This window comes from Anarhichas minor, unplaced genomic scaffold, assembly GCF_050575085.1.
Source record: "Anarhichas minor isolate MPS153535 unplaced genomic scaffold, ASM5057508v1 ptg000021l, whole genome shotgun sequence".
Lineage (NCBI taxonomy): Eukaryota > Metazoa > Chordata > Actinopteri > Perciformes > Anarhichadidae > Anarhichas > Anarhichas minor.
In genome coordinates this window covers 10774924-10801306 of record NW_027466467.1, presented here as the reverse complement: position 1 = coordinate 10801306, position 26383 = coordinate 10774924, and the positions used below count along the sequence as shown (strand labels likewise).

Here is a 26383-nt window from a genome sequence, read left to right as displayed (position 1 = left end):
CACATCAGTTGTGATGACACACTGACAGTATGCAATACATGATGTCATGTCTGGAAATACTGACAGAGGCAATTCAAAGTTAATATTAACCAAGTGTAAAAGACACAAGTTAGATCAGGTCCTATTGTTGTGTGAGCATTACGTTGTTATGGGGTTGGTGGCTGGCCTTTGCATTAGCTCTGTGGGTCACATAAGGAAGTGAAGTAACTAATTGTTTAGCACAATCGAATCTCATGATGCTAAAAGGACAACTTCTATTTCAGGTTCAAGCAACGAACTGTCCTAATTTTTAAGATATCACAAGCAGCTTGACAAACAGACTGTTGCAGAACCGTTCGGTCTGTTACATAGACAATAGCTAGTGTCTCAGGTGAGTTAAGAATGCACTAAATGCTTCCTCCCTAAAACGATTTCATCCATTATACTGAAATACTTGTCACAGGTAAATACAGTCATTGTTGTTTGTTTAGTCAGTCATGTTCAAAAATCTTTATGATCGGCAAGCGTGGAATTTATGGCCTGGAGGGCTAAAAGTCATGGCCAATATCTACTGAGGTAATAAGTAAACTATAGTTTCACTCTAGTATCCCGACTGTTGTTGGAGAAGAACGAGTTGAAATATACAATTTTTATACCACAGCCAAGCAGTGTTAGAGCTGCATTATATCCCGGTGCTTACAATGGTCTCGTCAAACCTACAATGATGCGAGTGACACTTTAAGATGAGCCTCTGTCTGAGGAGGCGCAGATGATTCGAAGAGCCAAAACTCAAATGCTCGCCTGTCTATTAAATGTCAGCTTATGTGTACGGTGTGTGTGTGTGTGAGACTTAACCGAGCTTGTGTAATGCTCAAGTTTTAGTGAGGTGATACAAAGCCGCTTCACAAACTGGGGCAAATCAAAAATCCTGTCAAGGTGTAAAGCATAAAAAAAAACACTCCTTTCCTTTAAGAGTCAAGAAAAGACACAAACAATGTTAATTCTACTTTTGTCTCACTTGCTCGTGTTTTTTCAGAAGAAGCTAACACTCAGATGTTTGTCCTCACCACGCTCTAAAGAGTGGGAGTGATCAGAGGACCCTGCTGTCACAGCCATCATCATCTAAACCCAGAAAGTGCCTATAACTCTAAGACCTGGAAGACTAAAATAGCCCTGTTCATATCAGCATGCCTCACTCCTCCTCTGTTCCTGCTGCCTGCCTGGCAACTTCACACTCCGTCTGTGTGAGATGATGCAACGTATTGTTCTGGATTGTACAACAGCAATATCGTTAAAGACTTCAGATGATGGCACAATGAATCATTCCCATATTGGTTCAGAGTCAACTTATTCAAATGCTGAATTGTTAATGAGTGGCATTAAGCAGTAGACTCGGGTGGGCGTAACACTGCTTTTATCTCTGAATAAATGTTGATAGGACAGGGCCTCTTCTAGCTGCATTGAGGTGCAGTCACTGATTGCTGCGCACACACACACACACACACACACGTGGTGGCCCTCTCGCCGCCTTCACTAATGTCAGAAAGCGGCTTCATACATGTCGCCATGGAAACCCCAAAGAGCTGCTACGGTATCTGAGAGATGACATTGCTTTAGTGTCTGATGGCAGGTGGCATCTAAGGTGGAAATCATTACGGTCACTTCGATGGCTGGCTGCAGAGTGTTATGTTTAGTTTGAAAAAAAAAAAAAAAAAAAAAAAACACACACATAAGCTGTGTGTGGTTATTGGATATGGATTAGAAGGACATATCACAAACAAGAAGCAGTGAAAAACCATACAACCTGACCAGGTACACACGACATACAACATCTGATATAAACTCACTGAACAATGTAACCGCAAATATTAGGAACAAAGGGTACAGCTGAACATTTAACCTGATCTCATTCATCATTTCCTCCACTGCATTTTGCATGCCATTTAAAGCAACCAAAGTAAAAGGAAGTATCTCTAAACTTGACATGATGAAACAGCATGCAAAGGCATGTGCTTAGGGGAAGTGTTAAGAGGAAGTCTAGTCTAAAAAAAGCCGTAAATATGCCGTACTGGAGCCTCCGTTGCTTTAATACCTACTGTAGGGGACAAACAAACAATAGACAGTAGACTGTAACTCTATTCCTCAGCACATCTTCAACTTGACGCCGGCCTCTTTCTTTGAGAAGCGAGGATCCATTACCGAGCATGATTTAAAAAAAAAAAAATAAATCTTTTCATTGAAAATAGTCTGGAGTAGGACAATGCGTACTAATCCATGTCTAACAATTCAAAAGGATACATGACAGTTTTTATGCAAAGAATAGGGTCGTTTTTGTATGTTCTGTAATGTTGAGGCTCTTTTGAATGTCTGGATTGGAGGTTGAGGACTATGAGATTGTGGCTAAGTGGAGAGCAGGGCCGTCCTTCAATCAGACGATCGGCGGTTCGATCCCCGGCTCCGCTAGTCGCATGTCGATGTGTCCTTGAGCAAGACACTTAACCCCAAAGTTGCTCCCGTAGCTGTGCCTACGGTGTGATAGAATCTGAATTGTAGTCACTTTGGATAGAAGCGTCTGCTAAATGACTGTAATGTAATGTAATGCTTAAACTAACTGACTAGCTTGGCGACACAGAAATATTTCGTGATAATTATACAAATATGAATTGATCATTTATTCAGCGCAAATATCAATCATTTGCTTATTGCAAATCTTAAATGTGAAGATTTGTGAACATTTTATAGACTAAATAGTTATTTGATGCATTGAAAAGATGTATCAAGAAGGATTAAATAAAAACTAAAATAACAGTTGCAGCTCTAACCTCAGTATTATTTAGACAGGGCATTAAAGTACATCTTTTTAGAGAGGAGTAACCTTGAGGCTAAAAATAACCTGAACAGGATAAGACCATTTGAAGGAAACACTGAAGTCAGAGAAACAGTGAACACGTCACACGCACTGCTTGTTTGTAGCATCTCACCTCGCTCATATGGAGATTCATTGAGATTCATGTTAATTCATGCGCTGAGAATGTGTGACATTGAACATCAAACTCATTTAAACATCAAAGTCATTTAAAATCTATGAATGCATCAACGCTTGCTTGTCACGGGTTTGTTTAGAAATCGACAGGAAATACCAACAATGCAGCTAAATCTCCTTCAAAACACTTGGATTTCACTTCAATGGCACAAACATCTGGATTTTTTACATTAGGCAACTTCATATAACATTTCAAAATAACATATTTCAAACAATTGGAGCTTTCAGGATAAAGTTGAGCAAGGGGGTCTGTTTCTCAAACAAGCAACTGTAAACAGCAGAATACGGTTTAAGTTTAAGGTATGTAGGGGCAAATTTCAAAATGCGGGATAGAAGAGGAGAGAGACACATGCAGGTATCGTATGAGCATGTAGAAGGCCAAAAACAGCCCCTCCATGTCCACTGATAACATGACTTTTGGCCAACGGGTGAAGATAAGCTGCTCAGAGAAAAACAACCCAAGAAGCAAAAGGATCGAAGAGGCTGGAAATAGGGAGAAGCACGATGTCAAAACCACAATCCTTGACTAGTATGTGACATGCAGCATTCATCCTTTACACAAAAGAGCGTCGCTGTACTCACTGGTTTCCCATTCCTGTGATGTGCAGTAGACAGAAGAAACACACATGTACACACGACCACAGTTAAACGTGATGAAATGACAAGTGGGAACTGTGTTAGAGTGTGACATTCTGCTTGCAATGGTGTTAGAACTTTTTGCAACACGTGCATACACACACACACACACACACACACACAAATAACCAAACATATAAACAGAAAAACTCATGGAGTTAACATTAAAACCAGATGTCTAAAAGTTAAGTTAAAACTTGACCGTGGCTCCTCTTTGTCTTTAAAGACTGTCAAATATTGGGTTTTTTTAGCTTACATTTATGACTATTATTTCATATCTCAGCAGTTAATCTACGGCACAGTTCAAAACTGTGAGAAGATTCTGCTGCCAAGTTAAGCAACAGAGACTTAACTCATGTCAACGGGCTGCATTCCTGTTACAGTTTTTGTAATCATTTTCATGTTCTTCTTTTCAGGGCATCGTTAAGTCAGGCGCATAGCTACATCTCTGATGCTTCCAGAGCTGCAGGAGACATCGGCTGGAAGACCAAAGCTCAGCACTATTTGTCACATCCCGCTACCCACGTTTGGGATCACATTTCATACAGTATAATGAATTTTTGAAGGACGGTAATCCTTTTTATAACTTCTATCATGTGTTATCTTAATGGCTTTAATAGTCTCTTACATACAGTTCGAAGAAGTTGGAGCCAGCACAATAAAAACTCCATTCACACATCTAGTACAACAACAACAAAAATGATTCTCTCTCTCTAACGGTTGAACTGACAAAGTGCTTTTGTCTGCGTGCCAAGAGCAACTTGTTGAAAAACATGGACACAGTGAGCAGTTAAGAGGCACTTTGAGATTTCCTGTTTGTGATGTATATTTAAGATATGCAGTAATTGCTCATATTTAAGCACTTTCATCATAACTGCTTGGCCCACTTACTATTTACTTTGTTTTTTAAAATCTCATGTAGCCTATTTTAACCCATGTCAAAGGACGTTTTTCAAGTGTATGCATGTCTGTGAAGCCTGAGACAAATTCCCATGCGAGTCGACAATAAAGATGTCTAATTCTAACACATCGACCTCATAAACTCATATTGGAATAACTCATCAGTTTCCATAGTGCCTGTCCAAAACCGCACTGCCCTAGATCCACCAACTCTATGCATTCACTGGCTGAATGGCAAACACAGAGAGATTTCTAACAGCAGTCTAATTGGTCAGCTGGTGCCAATGACGCACACCAAATCTCCTCTTAAAGCTTATTAATTGATAGGCAGACAATATCCCCACAGACAGATGAGTTGGTGTGTGTGTGTGAGAAATTAGGGAAGGGGTAAAAACAAAAAAAATGCACGTCACGTCAGACCACACTGTATAAACTTGACTTTATTATCACATTGATTCAGAGGATAGTCTTGCCATATTGGTCACTGCAGTTACTCCCATATTCCATGACAGTATCTGATCCTCGAAAGTGCAGCTTCTGTCACACACACGTCTCTCCATGTGAACTTCAGCAGCCTCCCCTGTGGTAACGCTACTGATAGTTTTAAAGTCACGCAATCTCCCTCAAAGAACAGTTGTTACAACGTCCCCTTCACACGAAAAGTCCCCATTACGCGGGGCGAAAGGTAAAGCGCCCCGTTAATACCAGCTAACGTTACTGATAAATGTTGCGAGAAAATGAGCTGTCAAAAAACCCACTGGCAGGAAAGCGCGCTCCAACATTCATGCAGCCTTTTGGGAAATAGTCGGAGTTAAAGTTAGTGTCGCGGCAGTGTAGCGGCAGTCGTTCATACCTGAAATTTAACAGTCGGTAGGGTCCAACGGCCGTGTCCAGTGTCCGTGTCTGTCGGTCTCTACTACTCGGAGCGCTCTCGTACGGAATCTGTACTTGGAAACCTCACCAGCAGCGGTAATCCTGACGTCACCGCATGGTGGGACAGCCAATGGACCAATCGCCGCTCGAGCTGTGGCGCAGGTAAACAGCTCTGGAACATTATTGGTCACCTGTCGGCCTCCACCCGTTACACTCATGCTGTAGTGTGGGATGGAATGCTTGGAGGTGTGTCGCCGCCCGGGGCGTGCAGTCTCGGTAAGACGCGCATAGTTGTTGCAAATACCCCCAACTGACAGCTGACATTGCCACAATCTAACGTGGTAGTGATGAGACGATTAGCCGTGATTGTATAAAGTAGTAGCCTAATGGCATGAGTATAGCGACAATTATAGACTTGCGTTTCTAAAACTCTGGACCACGTGATCACTTATTGAAGATCTCGATTTGGTCGAGCTGGTAAAGTGCACAAACAGTAGGCATGCAAGTACTCGTAAGGCTCATTAATTTGTTCACTTTGTGTTTCATTCTCTGTCATGCTTCAATTTCTTACACAAAGTCCTGTCTGTATATATTGCATGCTTTATCTTGTGCTTTCATTTCATTACTTTGTTTGTTTTCGCACGTTCATATCCATGCTCAATTGAATCTTTGTTTTGGTTTTGGTTTTGGTTATCTGCGTCTTATGCGAGTGGACCAGTGGGTGCGTTGTTAGTATATAGTTTTATGAATTAAATAAAACCACCAATACCAAACCAATCTAATGAATCTATTTGTGATTCATTATTTGTGTGTTCTAAAATAAAACCTAGAATAAAGCCCACATGGACACGTTGTCTCAGCTTGTGGTGGTCTTGTACTCCATCTAGTGGATTGCATGACCCCAAACAGGCAAAGTCAAGTATATGGCAAGTCTACAGAACCAATCTGACCGAAAGTATGCTGTGATGCTGTGAATCAAATCGGGTGCACTTTTAGGCTAAGTAAACTAAATATTTGTGTTGTGCTTTTTATTTGTTTTCATTTTGATGTCATCAATGTTTATAGTGACTATTTGCTTTTTTAAATTATTATTTTATTTTTAGATCTTAATTCCCATACAATTGTTGCATTTTTTTATGGCAGACAGGTTGAACTCATAACTTTAACACAACGATTTAATGACCCAACATTTGGCCCACCAGCAGGGCCTGGTATTGTGTGTGCTGGCTAAATGAAACCCAACCTGATTAAAATGATTGATTACACCTGTGTTTTTATTACACCCAGGACTCTTGCTTTACCTCTGCTACTTTTCACAACTGCCAAGACACAAAACTACTTGCGGTACAACTAACTCATGTAGCCTTTATATTGACCAGGTATGCTAAACCATAACCAATACCCTGAAGAACACTATCATGTCAAATCGTTGGTAAATTATTTTTCCTTTACACATATCCTAAACTGTAAGCTCATTGTCTGCTTTACACTACGTTTGAGATTCTATAACACATTTTTTTTGCAAATAACTACACGAGGTTATTAACATTAGACACATCATTCAAAACTAAAAGCCTGCCACTGAAACACGACACTCAATCAATGCACATGAGAAATTACCTGGGACTAATTGTCACTTAGAAATAAGAGCTTAAACACTATATATAGGATTCAGGTTTGCTCTTTGGTGGGTGTGAGATGGCCACTTTTGTAGAGAGAGTTAGAGGACTTTAATTGCAACACATTTGTTTACAGTACAATACAGAAACTATGTTCATGTCATCTTCAGTTAAAGTAATTGTGTCTCATATTGTTATGAGTAAATGAGTATTGTAAATAAAAAAATGTATCTGTTCCCCCATTGCATTTGTGTTCATATATATTGACAGCAGGCTATATGAAAATGTCAAAGACTTTAGATAATAGTGTTTTATACTTAGCACTTATAATACATCAGGTTGCATGTAGAAAGAGCTATTTATTTGGTGTTCGTGTGAAGTTGTGAAGCAAAAATACCAATTTATATATTTTTGAATGAAGTGTTTGCTTTTAGACGAGATGTAGGATAATTCATATTTTGTGTATTTGTTTTTTTGATGGCCCAGTATATAGAAATTGTATTTTAGCAGTTGCACACAAAAAAAGAGAAACATTCAACAATTTGGCATCGTACAATTCCAGGTGAGAAAAGATACACTAAGAAATGTTGAAACCTGCTTCTGGGATCTGTCAAAAACGCAAAAACAATTTTGATTTAATTATTATACTTCTACATTTGTAAATAAAGAATTTATCAAGTAAAAGCAGGGCATTTATAAAGAATGTCCCTTCTTATACACAGTCCATAGAATGGCCTATTGGTGCAGCTGCTTCTGAACGTTCCTCTAGTAAAGCTGTTACCGTTTCTCGATGCAGACGCTGGGGGGCGCTGTGGTGCACGCGGCGCTGTGTTCGTTCCAGTCGGACCCTCTCGTCGTCGTTGGCAGTTAAGCTGACAGTTGCCTAGTGACGAAAAACTATCGAACTGCTGCTGATTTCCTGCGTTTTCAAAATCTCAACGCTGGCACAAAGTGAGCTAGTTAGTGCGAAGTTTTCCAAACAGATTTCATATGCTTATCTCTGGAGTATGGGACGAAATAAAACCGTTATCGTTGCTGGAAAAGTCGCGTAGCGTTTTTCAGCGTTTTCAGGGGTTATGAAGCGTTTTGAAGAAAAATGAATAATTATGTTTTCATCAGGGTCGTTGGTAAAGGGAGCTATGGGGAGGTGAACTTGGTGAAACACAAAGCCGACCGAAAACAGGTGAGAAACAAAAACCTATGTGTGGAATTCAACACAGCCAACAATAGCTCAAATATAAACAACGTAACGTTATAGCTTTACTGCTCAAAAGACCCAGCTAAGCTTCAACTAGCTTAAAGTTAGCTAAAGAATGCTAAAACCTCACAGTCAACATTACGCTCTTTGACGTTATGTTTGAGATTTATGGAGCAAACGCTTTAATGTTAAGACATGACGAAGCAAAGTAATATGTTAGTGAAGGTAATGTTTGTGGTTATTTCCAGGGCAATACGTTGACAGTTGATACATGTTGTTTAGAACCTCCAAGGGTTTGAAACAACAGGTTGATTATTTGAACCCATTCAACCATAACAAACTGGAGCTGGATAATGAATGCATATAACCAGCATGGTGACTGTTATCCCTCTCCTGTAAAGGACGTTTTGTAGTTTGGTCTTAAGATGTAAAACAACAAAAACAACTTCAGGTGAAGAAGAGTTGTCATTAACTTTAGCTAAAATCATATATGTGTGTCAATGTAAATTAAAACTGAGTTCTGTTCATTGTATACTGGTTGGAAATGCTCTTATGGTGACTTTTAATGTTTGATTCCAAGAGTTTTAATATCTGAATCTTGTCCCTTTTCACAAAAATAATGTTTTCCTTTGTTTCCAACTGACTGCATATTTTCCTTCTTTTTTTTTTTTTTTTTTTTACAGTATGTTATAAAAAAGCTGAATTTAACAACCTCCACAAAGCGGGAGCGGCGTGCTGCAGAGCAGGAGGCGCAGCTCCTTTCCCAGCTGCGACATCCCAACATTGTGACGTACAGGGAGTCTTGGGAAGGAGATGACTGCCAGCTGTACATTGTGATGGGTTTCTGCGAAGCCGGTGACCTTTATCACCGACTCAAACAGCAAAAGGGCGAACTCTTACCTGAGAGGCTGGTGGTGGAGTGGTTTGTGCAGATAGCCATGGCACTACAGGTGTGGTTTGAAAGTGAAAGGCCATGCAAGGTCACACATCATTTATATTCTTTATACAAGTTCGGGACATCTGAAGTCATTTGTGATTTTGCTTTGCAGTACCTGCATGAGAGAAACATTCTTCACCGGGACCTTAAAACACAGAACATCTTCCTGACCAAGACGAATATCATCAAAGTTGGAGACCTTGGCATTGCACGAGTATTGGAGAACCAGAATGATATGGCCAGCACACTCATAGGGACCCCGTACTACATGAGTCCAGAGCTCTTCTCTAATAAACCCTATAACCACAAGGTAATATGGTCGTTCGCTCAGACACTGTAGTTTCTTTGTGACGGGTCATCGTCGATGCTTTACAAACGGATGTTGTTTGTTTCTAGTCAGATGTATGGGCCCTGGGCTGCTGTGTGTATGAAATGTCCACACTGAAACACGCCTTCAACGCCAAGGACATGAACTCACTGGTTTATCGCATTGTACAAGGAAAGGTGGGTTTCATCTTTTTACATATATTTGATTAGATATTCCGTTAAGGTCAAGTTTGAATGGTTTTATTTTTGATACATTGTTATACTTTTCCAGGTGACGGCAGTCGTCTTTTTGCAAACAGATACGTATTTTAGTATTTGATCTGAGGCTCACGCTTGTTTGTCATTTCCTGAGAGCCTCAGAAGAGTTCCTGGACATTATTTTTAGCTCCATAAACTGACTCGAGTTTGGAATAGTCTTAATTTGTCCTGAGGAACCACAAATGAATAAGCGGTTGGTTTTCAATTGGTAACTTTAGCAATCTTGATGGGGAGTTTAGTAATTAATTGTCTTTTATACAGTATGCTATTTTTCCGAAACCTGATTCTGGAAATGTAATTTATTTCACAATGGCTCACAACTATTTCTCTGGTTTTCTCATCAGCTGCCACAGATGCCCGGTCGGTATGATCTACAGCTGGGAGAACTGATCAAGAGCATGCTGTGTAAGAGACCTGAAGACAGGCCTGATGTCAAACTCATCCTCAGGCAGCCATACATCAAACGACAAATTGCTATGTTCCTCGAGGCCACTAAGGAGTAGGTAGCACTGACGGCAGACTGACTTGCTGTTATTTCTAATGTCTTTAAAGCAATATTTTGTCTGCAAATTGAATTTATTTCTGTGTATGCTTCAATTGGAACCATTTTCTACTGTCAGATATGTGTCCCCCCCCCCCCCCCCCCCCCCCCCCCCCTGTTTTTGTTCCTTTGCCACAGTGAGCTGCTAGCATTGAGTAGAATCTATATCTTCTCTTATATGTTTATGTTTGATTTGGTTCTTACCAGAAAAACTGCCAAGTCAAGAAAGAAAGCTGTGTGTGGCAGTGGTGATTGTAGGGCCAACAGTGGACCACCTGTGGGGTCTTATCTGCCAATGCCTGAGAGAAGTGCCCAGCCTGAACCTCTTGTCCGGGTGAAACGCGTGAGTGACTATAGAATAGTAAGGCTGTAATACTATAATACTGATATATATATTATAACATTCTAGAATATTGACAGTTGAACAGTTTCTGTGTTTTCACGTATTGAAATGTATTCCATAATCTTCTTATAGTGAGAGGTCAAAACCAGTCCAGTGGATTGCTCCAGTTGAACCCGTTTACCCAAGCTTCTTCACCTCTGATGTAAGCCAGCGAATCGTCAGTGTTGATTCTGTTTTTTGTTTTTTTTCTCTTCATCCTCAGAAAGAAGAGAAATCACATCAACATAAAGTTCGGGACGGCGTCGGAGACGACACTCCGGTCCAAACGCCGCGGCCACCCAAACCCTCCTCAGCCGATGCTCTTGAAGCCAGCATCGCATCGCTGGCAACGATCAGCAACATCGATGTCCAACTGCAGGAAGACGAGGACCCGATGAAGAGACAGGTGCCGGAGCCCCAGTCAGTTGTGTCACACCACCGTCGAGGTAATGAACCTATGACTCACAGTGTGCACAAAGACAGCAAGGGGAGAGGAAAACCAGATCCCTCTCCACATCCGTCCCCTGTTAAGCCCCCTCTGAAGGCGGTATCAGATGAGAGGAGGGCATCCAATGGATTGTTAGACATTAATCCACAGGCCACGCAGAGCCCCGGGGATACATTTTCTGTCGGCGGGGAGAAACAGACGTCAGATGGAGGTGATAAGGATGATACCATGGAGCTACTTAAAGAGGCTGACATGCAGAACCCGAAGCTGGAAGTGGAGAGCGATGGTACCTTTTCTATCCATGAGAGAAGATCTGCACACAAATCCAACATAGAAAATATTGAAACGGTTGCGGACGTAAATATGGACGGGAAAAGTGACACCGTTACCCTTCTCAAGGGAGCTCCGGCACAACACCACACCTCAGACATCCAAGTAAGTGCTCTGAGTGATAGATGGCCGTTTCTGTTGTTTCCTCAGGGAAAGATCTTGCCTACTTTTTTAACGTGTTAATTTATGTCTTCATAGGATAGCCTAGAATCTACTGAAAAGCTGTTAGAGCCGTTCCCTCCATCACTGGTGAGCATTAAAGTTCTTGTACTCTTTCTGTGAACTCTAGCCAGAATAAAGCCTATAAGCTGTATTGTGGAAAGACTTTTGCCGCAGTGTAAAAAGTGTAATTGTGTCTGTTCAGGAGCCCGTTCGAGAGCAGTCTCCCTTACCGGCCAGTAAGCTGGGTCCGACCACTCCACACCAAACTCCTCTGTACGTGTCATCAGACCCGTCTGTAGCGCAGCAGCACAGAGGCAGGGACATCAGACGGACACATGGGGATCAGGACAAGGTAACGTCAGATACATTAGCTAACGATTGTCACGCGATACTTCGGATCGTGAAGTGCAAGTTGGGCTCTTAATTCAAATATAAAAGAATCTTAAAGCAGTTCACTTACATGATTCAATTTATCATTGAGGCTAGTGCCCCATGGGGAAACGGGAAATTTGAGAGAAAGAAGGTTTTACTTTTGCTTCTGACTTTTGCTCAGCTGCTGTTAAGTCTGCTGTCTTTCTAAAACGAACCATCACATTGCATTTGACGCTCACAACTTATGCTGAGTTCAAGTCAAGATATGATTGTTGAAAATATCTTTCGAAAGTACATTTTTACTATACTACTATAGCCAGCAAATATGACAAATGTAATGATCAATAGTCAGTTGATTCAATTCATCTTTTTTTATATATTTTAATTTATATTTCTCTTTTTTTGCCTCCTGTTAGTCCAAGGTGACTGCTCCTCGACCTTTACCTCCACTTCCTGTAAAGAGCATCGCCACGGACGGCAGGAAGAGGAGCAGCGGGGCCACAGAGGGCAAGAAAGCCAGCGTAGCTGCAGCCTCCACATCAGTTAGTTCCTCTGCGGATGGATTCCTACCACTGCCACAGGTGAGAGTGCTCCTCCACCTGCTCACTGTATACAGCTGCTTTACTGCAAATACGTGTATATCCATTCTGCCTGAAGCAGTATTTTTTCAGTCAATGTAAAGCATTTGAGGCCATAGTTTGGACTAAAAGATTGAAATATTAAATAATTACAAAAAAATATGAAAACATTATTTCTGTCCTAATGACTGATGACTTTGATATATTGGTCTTTCTTGCTGAAATCAGCAGATGAAGCCTATTAATCACAGAAAATATGGGTCCATTGTATTTCCAGGATCGTCCTCTGTCTGCCAGAGAGAGAAGAAGACTGAGGCAGTCCGGGGAGATTGCCAGCCAACCAGGTACTTCCTCTCTTTTCCTAACTGAAGCCTGAGACCCATCACAAAAAACAACAGGAACACTAAAGTTATGGGAGGCTGGAATACAGCAATTAAAAAGCGTTCACTTGCTCACATGCACACATATACACTTAATCCCAGCGGGAAACAAACGTGCACATTTTAGGTTGAATATTTTATACATTATTCCAAATCTATAAAAAAAGAGTAGTTGGTAGTTTACTTTTTTCTTTTCTTGATTACTTTCCTGCTCTTTCCACAGGTGTTAGTGTGATAAGAAGGGCGTCTTATGATGTTTCTTCCACCAAGGATGAGCACTACAATGCTCCAGTAACCAGATCTGTTTCAGACTCTCTCACTGGGACCAACTGTAAGGTACTGACATCCCATCACTGGGACATTCTATTCTACTTCATACGAAGGGAGCTACACTTTTTCCAACGTCTTTTTGGTCAACAGGAAACGATGTGCCTTGTGATTCTAATGAGATAAGTTTCCAGTTCATTTAAAACAGAGGCCTGTGTCAAAATGACGGTCACAACAGTGGGATGTGTTTCATCAAAGCAGGATAAATTGGCGGAGCAAAGATCGGATGAAGATGAGTGCAGCTCATCCACAAGTTCCACAGAACGTTCGGAGGGAGACTGCAGGGAAAGGTGAAAGACACGACTAGAGAATGTAGTCACCATACTGATTTATATTTATATTATTAGCTCCGGAAAATCTATATTGACACATTTGCTGTGTAATCCATGATTTATGCAGGAAAACTGAATCCAGCGACATGCAAGATTTAGTCCACATGATGACCCAGACGTTGAGTATGGATATTGTAGATGGCGTGAGTGAGGCGGACAAAGGCAGCTTTGGCTCTACAGCTTTACCAGAATTTAAACTGAACAGGAAGTACAGAGATACCCTGGTGCTTCATGGGAAGGCTCGAGAGGAAGCAGATAATCTCTCACTGGGTGAAATACCAATCGGTGAGATACTTTTAAACTCTATTATCATCAGTCAGCCATTCTGGAGCTTTCTTGTGTTTAACCAGCTTCTCTCTCCGAAAGGCTCCACGTCTGGTCCCGCCAAGATCAGGAGAGCCATAGAACAGCTGAGAACAGATGTGGTGAAGGGTCTGGGGGTCAAGCTGCTGGACAGAGTTCTGGAAATCATGGAGGTGGAGGATGACATCAAACGAGAAGTATGCTTTTAAAGAAGTAAATCGCATCACACCAAATCATATACACTGTACCCATAGTATAACATGAGACTGTTCAGTAACATTTAGTTAAATACATTATGCACTTCTATACCAACCAGGAAGGGTAAGCAAAGTCACAAAGATGCAAGTTATATACAGCAACTGATTTTCTAATGCATTGTTTAGCTTAATTTAATGTTGTCTTTATGCATGGAGCTACAAGTGGAATAAGTTACTGACTTCTTAGTTTAAAATGATAAGTAAACCTTAAGATACAATTTTATATTCTTACCATATCAAACCTTAGAATAGATTAACTTGCCATGCACAATATCATCAATTGATCTGTGATGTTCATAATGATCACAGTTGGCCTCTTCTTTTCTCCCTGCAGCTGTGCCTTCGTGACCAGATGGGCGATGAAAAGTACCAAGCGTATGCTGTGATGGTGAGGCAGCTGAAATTCTTTGAGGATATTGCCGTCAATGTTTAGTGAGAATGCTGTGTATACGGGAGCGTACACATTTCTATGACACCACTTGTTAAGAGAGGTAAGCGTCTTGAAAGATCTCAAACAGGAAACTTTGTCTTTGTTTTCAAACGGTCATTATTGTTCATGAAAATTAGTTTCCTGCCAAAAAACCAATCTGCTTCTCTGGCATTGCCACTTTCTGGTTGTCATGGAATTTCCACAATGCACCTGCTCCTGTGCAAGCAAGCTTATGTAAATGACTGTAAAGCTGTTGTTTTCCCTCATTCTTCAAACACAGAATTTGTTATTTTTCCTGTAATTTTCATGATTTCTATGCAAAGATTTTGAGTCATGTTAAAACATTTGTTGTTCTACTTTTAGTGGATACTCGTGATTATTTATAAAGAAAGCTAGAATTTCAATAACTGTTTTACCCATGCTGTATCTTTGAAGATCACTTCTGCTGTATTGTAGCTTCTTAAACACAATAATGTGATATAGATGTATTGTAGATATTAACATTTAAATATTTTCTATTAAATCTTAAATGTTTTTTTTTGTTCACACCCATTTTCCATAATGTTGAAGACCTCAATAAAATATTGTTTCATTGAGAGCAACGAGAGCATCGTCAATAAGTCCTGCAAAAAAAATCTATTCTAAATAAAAATGAAATGTCCCATTTATAAAACAGAATATCAGATGTTTATTTTTTTGGACACAAGTAATTACTTATCACTGTTACAATGTTTTCTTTCCCAAATGCGAACTGAGAGACAAAAGGATGTATTATCAGGATGCGTTATCAGCCGAGCAGGACCAGATGCGAGTTATTTGTGTTTCTTCTTCTTGAGAGTTTCCTGAGGTTTTTGGCTGGACTCCGGGCTGATGTCTGGAATAAGTGGCTGCCAGGACAGAGGATTCTTTCTGTACATGGGCCATGGAGGCAGTGTCAACTACAGTAAAGGACAGAAAGAGAGATTATGAAATGCTGTCTGGTAAAGCCTCCCAGGAAGAAGTATTTACATCGTATACAACCACAAGGCAGGCAACTATGTGCAATAATGTTGTCAAATTGTACTAATCTATCGCATTATCTTGTGTAAACAGACTAGTGGCTAGTTAATTATACTGGGAGCACAGTGTAGCTATGTATAGTGCCTTCCCTCAAATAAAGCACATAAAAATGCTAAAAAACACAACAACTTACCACACAGGATACAACAAAGCCAGCCAAGACGATGTACACGGTCCACCCAAATTGTTCAACGATCAAACCATACACAAATCCAATAGCCTGCAAAGAGATAAAAATGATTATCAGTCAACCTGACAATAGGTAAAAACTCACTGGCGTACTAGTGCGATGTTTTGCAAGAGTCATGGTTAGTTACCGCTGAGATGAGTATTATTCCTTGGAAAATCTGTTCAGCCAGTTTTTGGCCTTTATAATCCTGTAACCCAAGAGAAAGAGAAACATTAATAACAAAATGAGCACAGATTGAGGTTCGGAGAGTGGTGGGTCCACCTGTGTAAAATAAATAGCTGGTAAAACTTGGCTGTTGCCCACAAGCTTCGTTTACCGCTACACCAACCTTAAGAACAGGTTAAATAACGTTACAGTAATAAAGAAGGAGCTTAATGGCTATACTAAAGTTAACGTTACAACAACAAAATAACGGTAGCGTTACTGCGTTAAATAAATACTGGATGGTTGGTTATCTCCTAGCTTTGAAGGATATCACAATTTGAACTAGCAGCTGTTACCAACGTAACGTTAGTTTAACCACTGCACTGGTTAGCTTCCGTTAGCTTGAAATAATAGCATGGATGAATAGCGAGCATAACTATGCAGCTCCACAACAAATACGATATTCATCCTTTACCATGTGCGAGGGGATAGATTTGAATATAGACAGCATCCTTCCACTGAAGAGTGAACGCACAAATACGGACAGAATTAGGCTCAAACGATGGCAGGTTGGTTGCAAAGCGAAGCAGTTTGACTTCCGGTTTTAAAAAGATACGTCGTGTTGTGAAGGACCCCTCCTCCGACTAAAGTGCCGATGTTGTTGACAGATCTGTTTTCATAGTAGGCGAAAGCGTTGCCTGTCTAAATGACTGCCCATCAATATGCTTAGTGTCTATTAGCTATCCTAGATTAAGCATAGAATTTTTTTACCTAGCCATTTAATCATATATACATATCAATACTAAACTATTTAATTTTGTATTTGCTGGGAACAGCAAGCAAATTGAATGTTAAAATCAGGCAAACACATGGGCATCTATTACTACGTGCGCCTTTTGTTGTCGGAGAGCGTTCAACTTGATGTTGAGTTGGCAGTTTGGCTGGAGCGTAAATTACCGTTGCTGTCCTATCCGATATATTTTAGTAGCTTACTTCCCCCTGCGCCGTATATATTTTTAATTTAAGCATATAAACACACAGTTAAGAGCCACTAGTTTGATGGTCCCGTTGTGTTTATGCAGCAGCAATCCTTGGTTTATGTCAGTCTTCAGTAGCTAGCCAGCTAATACATCTTGGGCTGCGCTCAGATCAACTTTGACATTTTCCCCTGTTTTTATTTTGAACCTTTATCAGGCGTGCTGGAGGAGCAGATGAGGCCGTTATCATGACACTGAGGAAAGGTGAGTCAGTCTAGATGCATGTTTGTTATCATGTCTAGATAGTGCAGTGAGAATGTAAAACAATATAGTTAAATAGGAACATTAACATTCTGCATTACTCAACAGATGTGTGTCTTTCACAGTGTACCACATCTATCATTGAGATCAGTTCTTCACCGTTTCTTTCAGTAAACGTGGTCATTCTTTTGCTGCTGGCTGTTGCCTTCCTGATCATAGTCCAACGAAATCTCCTCAACCTCGGAGACATTTTACACATGGAAACCCCAGGTATGTTTCTCTTGGTGCTCTGTGCCTTCTTCTCAAACTATGAAGTGTATTGTTGTAAATATCTCATCAGACAAAGTCACTGCATTATTTGTGAAATCCTCAATATGTCTGCATTCAGATGCGAGTCTTCCCTTTGAATCCGAGTTGTCTCCGGAGCTTCGACTAGAGTCTGTGAGGAAAGGAGAGGAGATCCCTGTCCTCATCACTGCTGTCGAGGAAAGACTCGGAGCTGTGGTTGCTGCCATGAACAGTGTCTATCAGAACAGTAAAGCCAATGTCGTCTTCACCATCGTCACCCTGAATGACACGGTGAATCACCTAAAGTAAGACAATGGAGCTTGTATGTCTTGCTGAAGAAGAGAAATGTGTGATAAGTAATTCTCATTTGATTTAAGTAACCGTTGTCTGACATAACTTTATCTCCTTGTTTCACCAACAGTGTTTGGCTTAGTAATACGCGGCTAAAAAATGTCAAATATAAGATAGTTATTTTCCAGCCTGAGCTCCTCAATGGGAAGATAACCAAAGACACTCAGACGCTGGAAGCTGCCAAACCGGTGAGACAACAGAATGTTTTATCACCGTGCCGGAAGAAATATTCATACTTTCGTTACTGTTTACAAATGGTTGTTCCTTGCCAACTTTGTTCTGATGGTCTATTTGTCAGTTGACTTTTGCCAGGTTTTATCTACCTGTGTTCATACCCGAAGCAGAGAAAGTGATCTACTTGGATGACGATACCGTTGTACAAGGTAAGACACCACCATAAAGAAAGAGAGCTACCGTGGCCATAAACTAGCAGTAAGAGAAGAGGTTCTCTGGAAGGGATTTTTACGAATGGACTTTGCCTGTTCTGTTGGATCACAGGGGACATTCAGGAGCTTTATGAAACCAACCTCAAACCAGGACACGCAGCTGCCTTTTCGGATGACTGTGATTCAGCGTCTGCTAAGGGCATCATTCGAGCTGCTGGAAATCAGGTGGGCCATCTCTTCCTTGAGTTATGCAAAAAAAGAAACTATTCATGACGAGTATTGTTATGCAAATGTCGTGACATTTGATTTTAAATAATGAATCTTCTCCAATAGAATAACTATATAGGTTTCCTGGACTTCACGAAGGATGCTATCAAGAAGCTGGGGATGAGGGCCAACACGTGCTCCTTCAACCCCGGGGTCATCATCGCCAACCTGACCGAGTGGAGGAACCAGAACATAACCCGGCAGCTGGAGGACTGGATGGAACTCAACACACAGTATGTTACTCACATTGGTGAAAAAGATGCGTGCATATTGAGGCTAGTGGACTCCTTCTGTTAGAATTAAGCTGAATGGTTGTTGGTTTTTCCTTTTAGGGAGGATCTGTACAGTAAGACACTAGCAGAGAGTATCACCACCCCTCCACTCCTCATTGTTTTCTACAAACGTCACTCCACCATCGACCCGATGTGGCACGTCAGGCATCTTGGTAAGTTCTGGCTACTTACTGAAGGGAAACTAAAATACATGACATGCTTTCTCAGTCAACCATTGGCTGTAGATCCAACACATTTTAGATACAAGACTAATTATTGTTTCCCATGAAAGCTATTGTGATAATGCCACATATGACGGTATCCACAATAGTGACAAGACATGCGCCGTCTAAGTATTATCAAGAAGCTTTTATAGCGGTGTTAAATAAATGGTTCAACATATTGACGGACGACAATGGTATCAATCTTCTTGTGTAACTTTTGGCAAGATTGGGAATTAGTGTACCTCCCCAAAATATTGAACTGTTTCTTTAACGGACCTGTCGAGGTTTATTGAGGCAGTTTTCTGTTGTAAAAGCATCAGTTAAATTATATAGAAATCACAACTGACCTAGGTTGTCTGTTCTTTGTGAAGGATGCAAGTTTTCAGGTTAAAATATTTGAATGTTGACTCAATATATGATGGTCAGTATAAAAACTCATATTATCATTTGTTTTTCAGGCACTACAGGTGCTGGAAACCGCTACTCCCTACAGTTTGTGAAAGCTGCCAAACTCCTCCATTGGAACGGACACTACAAACCCTGGGGGAGGACATCCTCCTTTTCTAACGTGTGGGAAAAGTGGTTCATTCCAGACCCCACAGGAAAATTTAACCCTGTGCGAAAACACACAGGGGACAACTAGACTGAAAAATTCGGTTTCAGGAACTTTCGAGCAGCCAAGCAGGACCACGCCTCGTGGTATCTCAGGATCTAAGTGAAGCCTTTTCACTCGGCACTTCTGTAATCCTCCGAATTTGTAGACTTGTGTACTCTCACATTCCCTTGAACAGCTTTTTTCTATACCCAGTGCATCTTGTTGCTTAGAGCGCACAAATATCTGACCCACGCTTCTCAAAATGTTCTGTTTAAAGAGGATCGTTTCACGAAAGAGGCATAGACTGTGTTCCTCCCTGTGATAAGAGAAATATTGCATTTGAAGAGTATAATGTTAATAGACATGTATGCATCAATCCCAGGCCACAGCAATGAGATACCTTGCGACAACCATGTGCAGGTTTGTTTACATGCAGCTCAATACTGACAAATTCACTTTATTTGTATACTGGAGGATTTTAGTTACCTTAGCTACGATACAGCACAGCCAGTCCAGTATTAGCCACACAGATCGTGTCATTACCTCAATCAATACTGGAAAAGTAGCAAGTTTTACACTTAATTACACATTTATCAGATCCTTTTAACAGTAGTCTGTTCTTAGTGCAGCATTTGTTACAAAGACGGTTTATCTCCCTCTTCCTCTATAATCACATTATTCTGAAACGGATTGTTAATCCAGGGCAGCGATTTAATGTTGCACTGCCATTGTGATTCGTCCTGCCTATCATTTATAATAACTGCCATAAATGAACACTAAATCTGCCTCTCATGCTAAACTCCAAGTGTTTTTTAATGACATTTTATGCAGACCAACTACACCTCTGCAGAAATTGAATAATGTTTGCACAATGTTCTCATGCTTTGTAACCCTTCAGTCAGGATTTTTATAAACATTGCTTTGCCGTTGTAAATATTGGACATCCTTTGTATGGCACATGAAATAAAGATTTTATCATTTACATTTTTAAGATTTTCCATTTCCAAGATTGTGGCCAGTTTGCCTCAAAAGGAGGGTGAATTAATTAAGAGCCACAAGCAAAGAAATGTGGTGAAAACATGTCAACAGCATTAAACTGCTGTAGTGTAACTTTATGGTTTTATAAAAATAAAACAAATGAAGGCTTTGTAGAGGGTTTATTACATTTATAGTACATTGTCTATATACAATATTCTGCATGAACACAAAAACAAATGACCTCTTGACATTTAAAACAGCCGATTATTCACCAACAACATCTGGAAGAAGTCAGTGGATATATACACATGACCACATAGACAAACTATTCAATTATGTTAACTGAAAAATGTTGTCGAGGATGAAGGTCCTTGTCTGGAAACGGTCTCACCGTCGTTCAGATTCAGAGTTTAAAGGCAGGGCACAAACACCAACGACCGCCCTGACACCACTCAACTAGGCAGTGCCTTTTAAACTGGGATTCTGAATCAACTCTGCCTGTCATGAGGTGATCAAAGGCACCCGGACAGTGATTCTGTATGTCAGCATGTTTGGGTATGCTGACAACTCCACATCTGCATGTCCTCCAGACAAAGAAAGCAGAGCTCATTTAAAATGCGTGTTGAAGTCGTAGGCGTCATCTGTTGTCGCTGCAGTGCGGCTGATGTCGACAGACTGGAACTGCACCTGGCCGGGTTGTTCTGGAAGACAAGTCGAGACGTAAAAATAAGCCCCACTAGCTGGATATTTTAGTAATAAAGAAATGAAAGTTGTTAAAAAAAAAAAAAAAAAGCCCTTACTCTTGAGTGGCGCCGTCTGTGGTTTATCTGGTTCTTCGGTTTTATTTGCCTCCTCGGCACTTTGTACGGGCTGCAAGACAAGCAGATGTTTTAATTATTCAAAGTCCAACAACACTCCAGATGCAAAGTGATTTGAATGAGAAAGGTCCAGCCAGCAGGATCAGAGTTGGATTAGAAGTCTTCATACACAAATCAAGACATGAGTTTTTGTCCTCATTTCCTGGAGACCAGAATGCTAACACTATTTGAAGAATCTGTATCGTCTTGCAGTTAAAAAACAAAAACTTCTATTATTACCTCATCATTCTGCTCTGCTGCTCCCTCTGCAGCAACAGGTGTTTCTTCAGAGGAATCGAGGACACTCAGCTGACCTGCAGTCGGGCCTTTAGAGATGAAGCCTATGCTGCTGGCCTGGCTCGGGAATTTAACACCTGAAAAGCAGAAGTTGTTTTCAGCAAAGAGTCTAAAAGTACATTAGTGTCAGTTAAAAGAAAGCACCATCCACAAATGAAGTAAGTTTTTTTTGGTTTGCATTTCAAGTGGCTGAAACTCACTGTCTGAACAACACAACATGCACGTATTGGAAGATATTTCTGAAAAACACATTTATTTTGTTAACAAACACACTACAGATGAGCTCTGCTTGAGACAGAGCCACGTCATAGAGTGGTTTGTGTGTTACTCTTGGAGGTTATAACCAGTTATAACAGCACAAGCTGCTCAACCTTCTCAGTCCTCCACATTACAACGACGTGACAACATGTTTGTTTTTAAACGTAAGAGGGGAGAACATTTCACTTCACGCCTCAAGTTGAAAAGGTAAAACTGTATTATTGATAGTTGACCCGTCACACATTTGAATTGCAATTAATCTAAATTCCGACTATTAAAAATTCGAATTATATTACATAAAGCTGGATGGGGGTTAACATGTGTTGGTCAAAACAGTGTGGAGGCCCCTAGCGGCACCAAGAGGCAATGTTGCTCTTTACACAATATGTGAAGGAATCACATCAAACACCACCGTTACCTTTCAGAGTTTCCTCGTTGCCCTTCTTCAAATTGTCCAGATCCCAGCCGCTCTGCATCTCTGTGACGACAGCATCGGACATGTAGGCGGGGAGGCCGTGGTTCTCCGGTGCCTTACAGTGGTAGCTTACCTTGGCTCTGAGGGGGACACAGACTTGTGTGAGATCAATGGAGACACAGCACCACCTGCTTACATAATGCAGCTATTCTGGCACAGTGTTGGGATCAGAGTTGGATTAGAAGTCTTCATAATGAAATCTAGACTTGCGTTTTTGTCCTCATTTCCACACTGATGCACTACGGCTGCCAACACTTTGTCTTCATACAAACACTCACCCTGTCCAGTCGGCGAGGAACGCTGTGGCCGCCTGCTGCGTGTTAGGAACTCCACCCTTCTGCAGATAGCCACGCTTTTTGGCGAAAAGGGTTAAAAACTCGAGAGAGTTTCTGAAGTCTGGGATGTTGTACTGGAGCATGATCTGAAACCATCAGAACACAACCTCAAATTATTATTATTATTTTTTTTAAATCACTTTAAATTTCATTCAATCTAACCAGTTCACACGTCACATCTCTCCTGTGGTGGGAGCTCCTCCTACCTGGCTGTGGTCACACTGTTTCAGCAGAGTCCTGACGGCTTCCAGCACATTCTGCTGGCCCTCCTCCACCTGCAGGCTCCTCAGAGCCATGGAGGCTGGTGGGTTTGACGCCGACGCCACAACTCCTGGGCTGTCTATGAGCTTCACGTTCTTTAAGATGTGCACCTCCTCCATGGATCTGAGGGGGGCAACAGGCAACATTTGACTATTAGGATGAACTACAAAAAAGTATGTAGTTAATTAATAGTAAGTAATATGTTAATTAGAACTTCAAACAATATGAACTCAATCCCAGAGTAATGTGCATAACGCTTACAATTTGTAATTGCCAGTTCTGCCGACTATGCACTAAAGGTGATCGCACAGAAAATGCTACAATTGTGTTTGGAGCTAATGTTTTTTTGCCTAGTCACTCACTTTGTGATGCCTCTCTTAACGCCAGCATTGCATGCAAGGATCCCCTTCATACTGTTGATGATGCTGCTTTTCCCCACATTTGGAAAACCTGAGAGCAAAAAAAATAAAAAAAATTGCATCAAAATTTTGTACTTTGAGCAAACTCAAAGAAATTAACAACCAGAATTGACAACTAACATAATACAATGTTAAACTGAATTCTGTTTTAAGTAGGGATGCTGCTGTGCTTACCAACTAAGCCCACTTTGAGTGACGCTTCATCCTGTTTGTTAGCAGCAAAACTTGTGAGGAGCTCAGTGAGACAACCGTCTCCAGAACAGGCCGCTGCTCTGGATCGGTCCAGGACTTCATGGGAGGCCACGATCCTGCTGCTCTTCCTGGCTTGCTGAGGAAGACGTTACCAGAAAAGTGAAGTTACTTGAAAGAAAATACCGCCCACAAATAAACAAAGTTTTTATTAGTTCGCATTTCAAGAGGCTGAAACACTGTCTGAACAACGTATTGGAAGATATTTCTGAAAAACACATTTTGTTAACAAACACACTACAGATGAGCTCTGCTTGAGACAGAGCCACGTGATAAGAGCGGTTTGTGTGTTACTCTTGGAGGTTATAACCAGTTATAACAGCACAAGCTGCTCAACCTTCTCAGTCCTCCACATTACAACGACGTGATAACATGTTTGTTTTTAATAATAAACAAATCCAAACGGTAAGAGGGGAGGAGAACATTTCACTTCCCGCCTCAAGTTGAAAAGTTAAAGCAGTCTTATTGATAGTTGATCCGTCACACATTTGAATTAAAATGAATCTAAATTTCGACTATTAAAAATTCCAATTATATTGCATAAAGCTGGATGGGGATGAACATGTGTTGGTCAAAATAGAGTTTGGCGGCCCCTAGCTTGTAGTCGAGACACAGGTTTATAAAATGACGGTTCAGTGTCTTTATAAACCATTATACGCTATAAATCTAAATATGTGTTCTTGATCAAATGCACCTCCTACCACGGTTTTGTCCTTGATCTGTGTTGATGCTTTGAACGCCACAACTGGAAACTCCAGTTGTAAGCACTGTATCCACCTCTCCACATTTTCTATCGGTACCAGATCTGCAACACAGAACATCAAACATTTAGAGTCCAGACAACACACTCATGTGTTCTTGACTATGAGCCAACATTGTCTCGTGTCTACTTACCTATTTTGCTTAAAACCAAGATCAGTTTTTTATTGCCTTCCCTCTGCAGCACCGCCTCCTCCAGCTGTGGACACCTGCACCCCAGTGGATCCCGAGCATCGAGGACTTCTATGACTACATCAGATGCATCAATTACCTGAAAACGAGAGGGATCACGCTGAAGATTATCAGGTGAAAGCCATTCCTGTTCTCCTGGAAAACACTGACTGGGATAGGGAAGGTTTACCTTATTTAACTCAGAGCAACGGTAGTGTTTGGAGTTCTTGTCGGGGGCAGCCGGTTTCTCTGGCTGCTTCTCAACCACATCCTATGGAAACAAGACGCCCCGCAAAAATAAAAGTCAGTCAACAGTAGTCATACAATTCTGAACCGATGGATTATTTTAGTGTTTGCCTTTTACCTGCCGAGCCTTCTTGGCCGTGGGTTCTGATCCTTTACTCGCAGTCTCCTTTTTCCTCTTCTTGGCTCGCTCCACTATCTTAGTTTGTCTCTTCTTCTCTTTATCTTCTTCAATCTTTGAGACACGAGAACATGTTGGATGAGTATTACAGCAGTCCAACACAGCACACTTAAAAACACTCAAAATGCAAATTTAAACAAAAGGTAGTTGTGATAAACTACGTTAGAAGATTAAATGAGGCCGACCTGTAGCCTCCTCTGCTCCGCCTCGCGGAGGACCTCCTCTTTGAAGGGAGCGCTGCTGGGGACGCCGGGATCTTTCTTCACGCGTTTGCTCACTCCTTTCTTCTTTGCCTCTTTTTTTAACTTTCTGTTGTGTTCCCGGACCTAAACACATAAAACAAAACCAAAAAAAATTGTAACTCAATGTCTTGTAGACGTTAAAATAAGTCAAAACGAGTTACAAATTAGCAACGTCAGCAGCGTTCACACAGGCCTCATCGACCGAAAAACTGTAAACGTTTATCTTTAAAGTGACGCTAATAAGAGTCTAAACACTCACCTTTTTCTGTATTTTATAGCGTTTGGAACACGAGACCCGCTTACTTGCGGTCTTCAACTCTGAAGACAAAAGATAGAAGTAAAACCGATTAACGTGGGTCGAACATTTAATTAACATTTAGTCAAAAACGAAGGTAAAGCAGACAGACCAATGGTGGCTGTTATCGATGAATACAGGTAGTGTAAGGTTGGAAGTATTAACCGAACAATAAAGCCCTAAAATGTGTTTTTATGCGCTCATATCAGGGCTTACTTACTTGGTCGTTTCATCGTGGAGCTGCGGACCTGACAATGTGACTGCGCTGGTCTCGCACGTGGAGAAGTGCGCAAGTTTGACGGTTCGTCATTTCCGCTTTGATGGGCGCATGTTTCGCACATGTAGGTTTCGCCGCCTGCCGAGCTGGAGGATAGTAAGCTCATCCGAGAGATTTATACTGACTGGAGTATGGAGGATATTTTGTTAAAAAAATTCAAATGGATTAGTGTTCTACTACACTGGTATGAATAATCAGTTCATTAAACTAAAAAGGAACGGGTAAAATTAAATTGACAATATTAAAGGTTTATTTGAAAATGTGAAGTGACATTGGAAATTGATGATATAATCTAAAATGAAAAACAAGACGCTGACATTTTATCTATTTGATCAATTGCGAGGAAGCCAGTCCTCCAGGTCATGTCATCTTTTTCATTAAATAATGAATTGCTGATAATAAATTCTATGACTGAACGTGAAAACTAATTGTAAGACTTGTTATTTAATAATGTTTAGCA

At 40.9% G+C, this 26383-nt stretch overlaps 5 protein-coding genes and 3 non-coding genes across 9 annotated transcripts in view; 2 read left to right on the top strand and 6 right to left on the bottom strand.

Moving 5' to 3' along the window:
* Positions 1-5947, bottom strand: part of camk1b (calcium/calmodulin-dependent protein kinase Ib) — a 34177-nt gene extending 28230 nt beyond the window's left edge. Inside the window, exon 1 of the mRNA XM_076096291.1 lies at positions 5412-5947. The gene's annotated coding sequence lies outside the window, so the exon portion shown is untranslated. The remainder of the gene's footprint in view (positions 1-5411) is intronic.
* Positions 5948-7961: 2014 nt separating this feature from the next.
* Positions 7962-15279, top strand: nek4 (NIMA-related kinase 4). Of its 2 annotated transcripts, none has more exons than XM_076096128.1 (16): positions 7962-8233; positions 8932-9198; positions 9298-9495; positions 9582-9689; positions 10115-10269; positions 10519-10654; positions 10917-11576; positions 11670-11720; positions 11836-11985; positions 12422-12586; positions 12861-12927; positions 13187-13299; positions 13492-13580; positions 13690-13907; positions 13989-14122; positions 14517-15279. In XM_076096128.1, exons 1-16 carry the CDS (start codon positions 8147-8149, stop codon positions 14613-14615), a joined length of 2697 nt encoding a protein of 898 aa, XP_075952243.1. In that variant the 5' UTR covers positions 7962-8146; the 3' UTR covers positions 14616-15279. The 2 variants fall into 2 exon arrangements, with proteins under 2 accessions (XP_075952243.1, XP_075952242.1); XM_076096127.1 differs by having other exon boundaries at positions 13489-13580.
* Positions 15277-16637, bottom strand: spcs1 (signal peptidase complex subunit 1). The gene is made up of 4 exons (XM_076096130.1): positions 16481-16637; positions 15989-16048; positions 15805-15891; positions 15277-15550 (listed from the first exon to the last, which is right to left on the bottom strand). Exons 1-4 carry the CDS (start codon positions 16514-16516, stop codon positions 15425-15427), a joined length of 309 nt encoding a protein of 102 aa, XP_075952245.1. The 5' UTR covers positions 16517-16637; the 3' UTR covers positions 15277-15424.
* Positions 16638-16912: 275 nt separating this feature from the next.
* Positions 16913-20456, top strand: glt8d1 (glycosyltransferase 8 domain containing 1). Its single transcript, XM_076095816.1, has 9 exons — positions 16913-17246; positions 17415-17513; positions 17632-17836; positions 17953-18070; positions 18181-18265; positions 18381-18493; positions 18602-18768; positions 18868-18980; positions 19490-20456. The coding sequence occupies exons 1-9, from the start codon at positions 17231-17233 to the stop codon at positions 19672-19674; spliced, it is 1101 nt and encodes a 366-aa protein (XP_075951931.1). The 5' UTR covers positions 16913-17230; the 3' UTR covers positions 19675-20456.
* A 312-nt stretch (positions 20457-20768) lies between these two features.
* On the bottom strand, positions 20769-25964 carry gnl3 (G protein nucleolar 3). Its single transcript, XM_076095815.1, has 15 exons — positions 25867-25964; positions 25611-25669; positions 25295-25435; positions 25050-25163; positions 24876-24956; positions 24650-24785; positions 24457-24560; positions 23681-23834; positions 23450-23537; positions 23033-23210; positions 22770-22912; positions 22435-22571; positions 21702-21835; positions 21405-21474; positions 20769-21305 (listed from the first exon to the last, which is right to left on the bottom strand). The coding sequence occupies exons 1-15, from the start codon at positions 25877-25879 to the stop codon at positions 21211-21213; spliced, it is 1647 nt and encodes a 548-aa protein (XP_075951930.1). The 5' UTR covers positions 25880-25964; the 3' UTR covers positions 20769-21210.
* Positions 22013-22144, bottom strand: LOC142955033 (small nucleolar RNA SNORA47). The gene has a single exon (XR_012955783.1). It is a non-coding gene; the product is annotated as a small nucleolar RNA SNORA47 (small nucleolar RNA).
* On the bottom strand, positions 22646-22720 carry LOC142955031 (small nucleolar RNA SNORD19). The gene has a single exon (XR_012955781.1). It is a non-coding gene; the product is annotated as a small nucleolar RNA SNORD19 (small nucleolar RNA).
* Positions 23975-24107, bottom strand: LOC142955032 (small nucleolar RNA SNORA47). Its single transcript, XR_012955782.1, has one exon. It is a non-coding gene; the product is annotated as a small nucleolar RNA SNORA47 (small nucleolar RNA).
* Positions 25965-26383: the final 419 nt, after the last annotated feature.